Source organism: Mizuhopecten yessoensis, unplaced genomic scaffold, assembly GCF_002113885.1.
Source record: "Mizuhopecten yessoensis strain PY_sf001 unplaced genomic scaffold, ASM211388v2 scaffold716067, whole genome shotgun sequence".
Taxonomy (NCBI): Eukaryota; Metazoa; Mollusca; class Bivalvia; order Pectinida; family Pectinidae; genus Mizuhopecten; species Mizuhopecten yessoensis.
In genome coordinates this window covers 138,821-141,001 of record NW_018479931.1, presented here as the reverse complement: position 1 = coordinate 141,001, position 2,181 = coordinate 138,821, and the positions used below count along the sequence as shown (strand labels likewise).

Below are 2,181 nucleotides of genomic sequence, written 5' to 3'. Positions count from 1 at the left end.
GTGTACTCCCTCTAGTGTAATGATCAGTTAGGGACCTCTGTTGAGAGTTTTACCCTTCATATGTAACTACTGTACATTGTATGTTGTGTACGTAAATTTGCTGTTATGATAAATTTAACCTCATTCGGGAGGACGAAAACAGAGAAAGTTCAACTATATATTGAGGTGATCATATTGACCTATGATTTGACAAGTAGCAAAGTAAATGCATTGTAACATTGCTAGATAATCAGTTGCCATCATTTCAGCTAGGAACTGTTATTTGTACCTAAATCTAGTAATGTTTTCACACATTTGAAAATGACTTGATTATTTAGCAATGCTATTTTATTATCTATTTGAGTTAGATAATCAGTCTCTGGGACGAGATTTTAGTACTAAGCTTTGAGACAAAGTGTAGCAGTTTTGTCAGTCTGGGCAGCACAAGCTTACATCTCTGTATTGCGATAGAGTTTTCAGTATTAGAAATAGTACCACAATAGTCAAAAATTGGCTGAGCTGTTTGCTGTATTGATATTTATCAGACAAAGGGAGGTAATTGACATTTTTTACAGTTCCCAGTGCACTTCTGGTCAGTATGGAGGGTGTTGTCTGTCTACTTGACCCGGCTCTGATCAACTGGTTCTCTTACGATCCACACAACAATGTGAAGCTCTCCAATCAGGGAAGGGAGACCGTGACATTGGACGCATCTCTTGTGAAAGCCACGCTGCCCTTGAAGACAAACACATCTCAAGGTTTGTGATGGAGGTGATTCCTGATTTACAGTTTACAGGTCTTGTAAACTTATTTTCCAGGAAAAGATTTTTTATTTCCTTAATAATTATAGAAATACCATTAAATGTTGCAGGCCTTTTTAGCTAATCACCAGGCCTGAAGTATTAAGATCAGTTGCCTTCTGTCACCTGTTTACTGTTGTCTGTAAAGGTTTTCTTTAAACAACTTGTAGATAATCCCTGAAAAATCTTATACCAGATTTGGTAGGAAATGTTCCTAGGGTGGTGAAGGAAAGTCTCCTATCCCTATCATAAATAAGAATCATTCTAGCAAGGAAACTGGAACAGTTTCAATTGGTTCCCAGTAATGAGCATAACAGTATTAACATGATAAATACACTGAGTGAGAGTGCTTCCTGCTTTGTAGTGTAGTATCTTTTGTTCATATATAACTCTTTCCTATAGTAAATGGACAAGCAGCTCCAATTCAGACCAATGGCAAACAGATTAGAACTCTGTTAGAAATGCTACAGAGAAGTGCTGGGACTTCACTTGCTTCCTTAATTTGTTGTTTCAGTTTTCATTGTATTTGTGTTGTCTGTATTGGTATAAACTGACTTTCCAGTAATTTCAACATTTCAGTTTCCCTGGCCTCCTCTGGCTCAGTAACACCGAACACGGAGTCACTCAGACAGACACAGACAAACACCGATACACCCACTGTCACACACACGCGCTCCACCGCACATGTGCCCACCACCCAGGGTGAGGAAGGTCAAAAGGTCAAGGAGGGAACAGATGGAGGTGATGACCTTTCAAACAAACTAGCCACCTTATTCCCATTCATTCGAATGCTGCAAGTCCAGGTATGTATCAGTCCGTCAGTATATACACTATTTAGTTATAGCCCGAGTGTTAACTTAGTTTAGCTGAAGGATTCCCATACCACTGCCAAAACCAACCTGACATAGCTGAAGGATTCCCATACCACTGCCAAAACCAACCTGACAATGGCAGTAATAAACGTTTCCTGAGAGAAGCCCATATATTGCAGAACTTTAAGATTGAGTAAACAACAAAGATAAACAATTATAGTATTCTGATAGTAAAAATATAATGAGACTAGCCCAGTATTTTAACCCATGATCTCGAATCACGATATGGTCACTCTTACCAACTGAGCTACAGGATCAGTGATAGTATTAGTCCCAGACCCAGTCATTGTCCCACTGTACTACAACGGAATTCTGTTTTGTTTTATTGCAGTAGAACAGGGACACACAGGATATTTACTTGATTACTGAAATAATCAAACAACTTAAAGGTGTTCTGTGTAAGGTACATGTAACATATATCCTTTAAACTCGTTAATTTAGATGTTGCATATCAATAAACTATTCATTAGCCATCAAAGAGCTGCCCCCACACCCTTCCCCAACACCCCTCCCCCACCCTTCCCCCAACA

The 2,181-nt window shown here is 39.1% G+C and overlaps 1 protein-coding gene across 4 annotated transcripts in view; it reads left to right on the top strand.

Annotated features, from left to right (window-relative positions):
- Positions 1 to 559: 559 nt before the first annotated feature.
- Positions 560 to 2,181, top strand: part of LOC110441630 (vacuolar protein sorting-associated protein 13B-like) — a 59,920-nt gene continuing 58,298 nt past the window's right edge. For all 4 annotated transcript variants that reach the window (XM_021484824.1, XM_021484825.1, XM_021484822.1 and 1 more), the window contains exons 1-2: positions 560 to 737; positions 1,359 to 1,582. In XM_021484824.1, the coding sequence (XP_021340499.1) occupies positions 578 to 737; positions 1,359 to 1,582 (384 nt within the window). In that variant the 5' untranslated portion in view covers positions 560 to 577. The remainder of the gene's footprint in view (positions 738 to 1,358; positions 1,583 to 2,181) is intronic.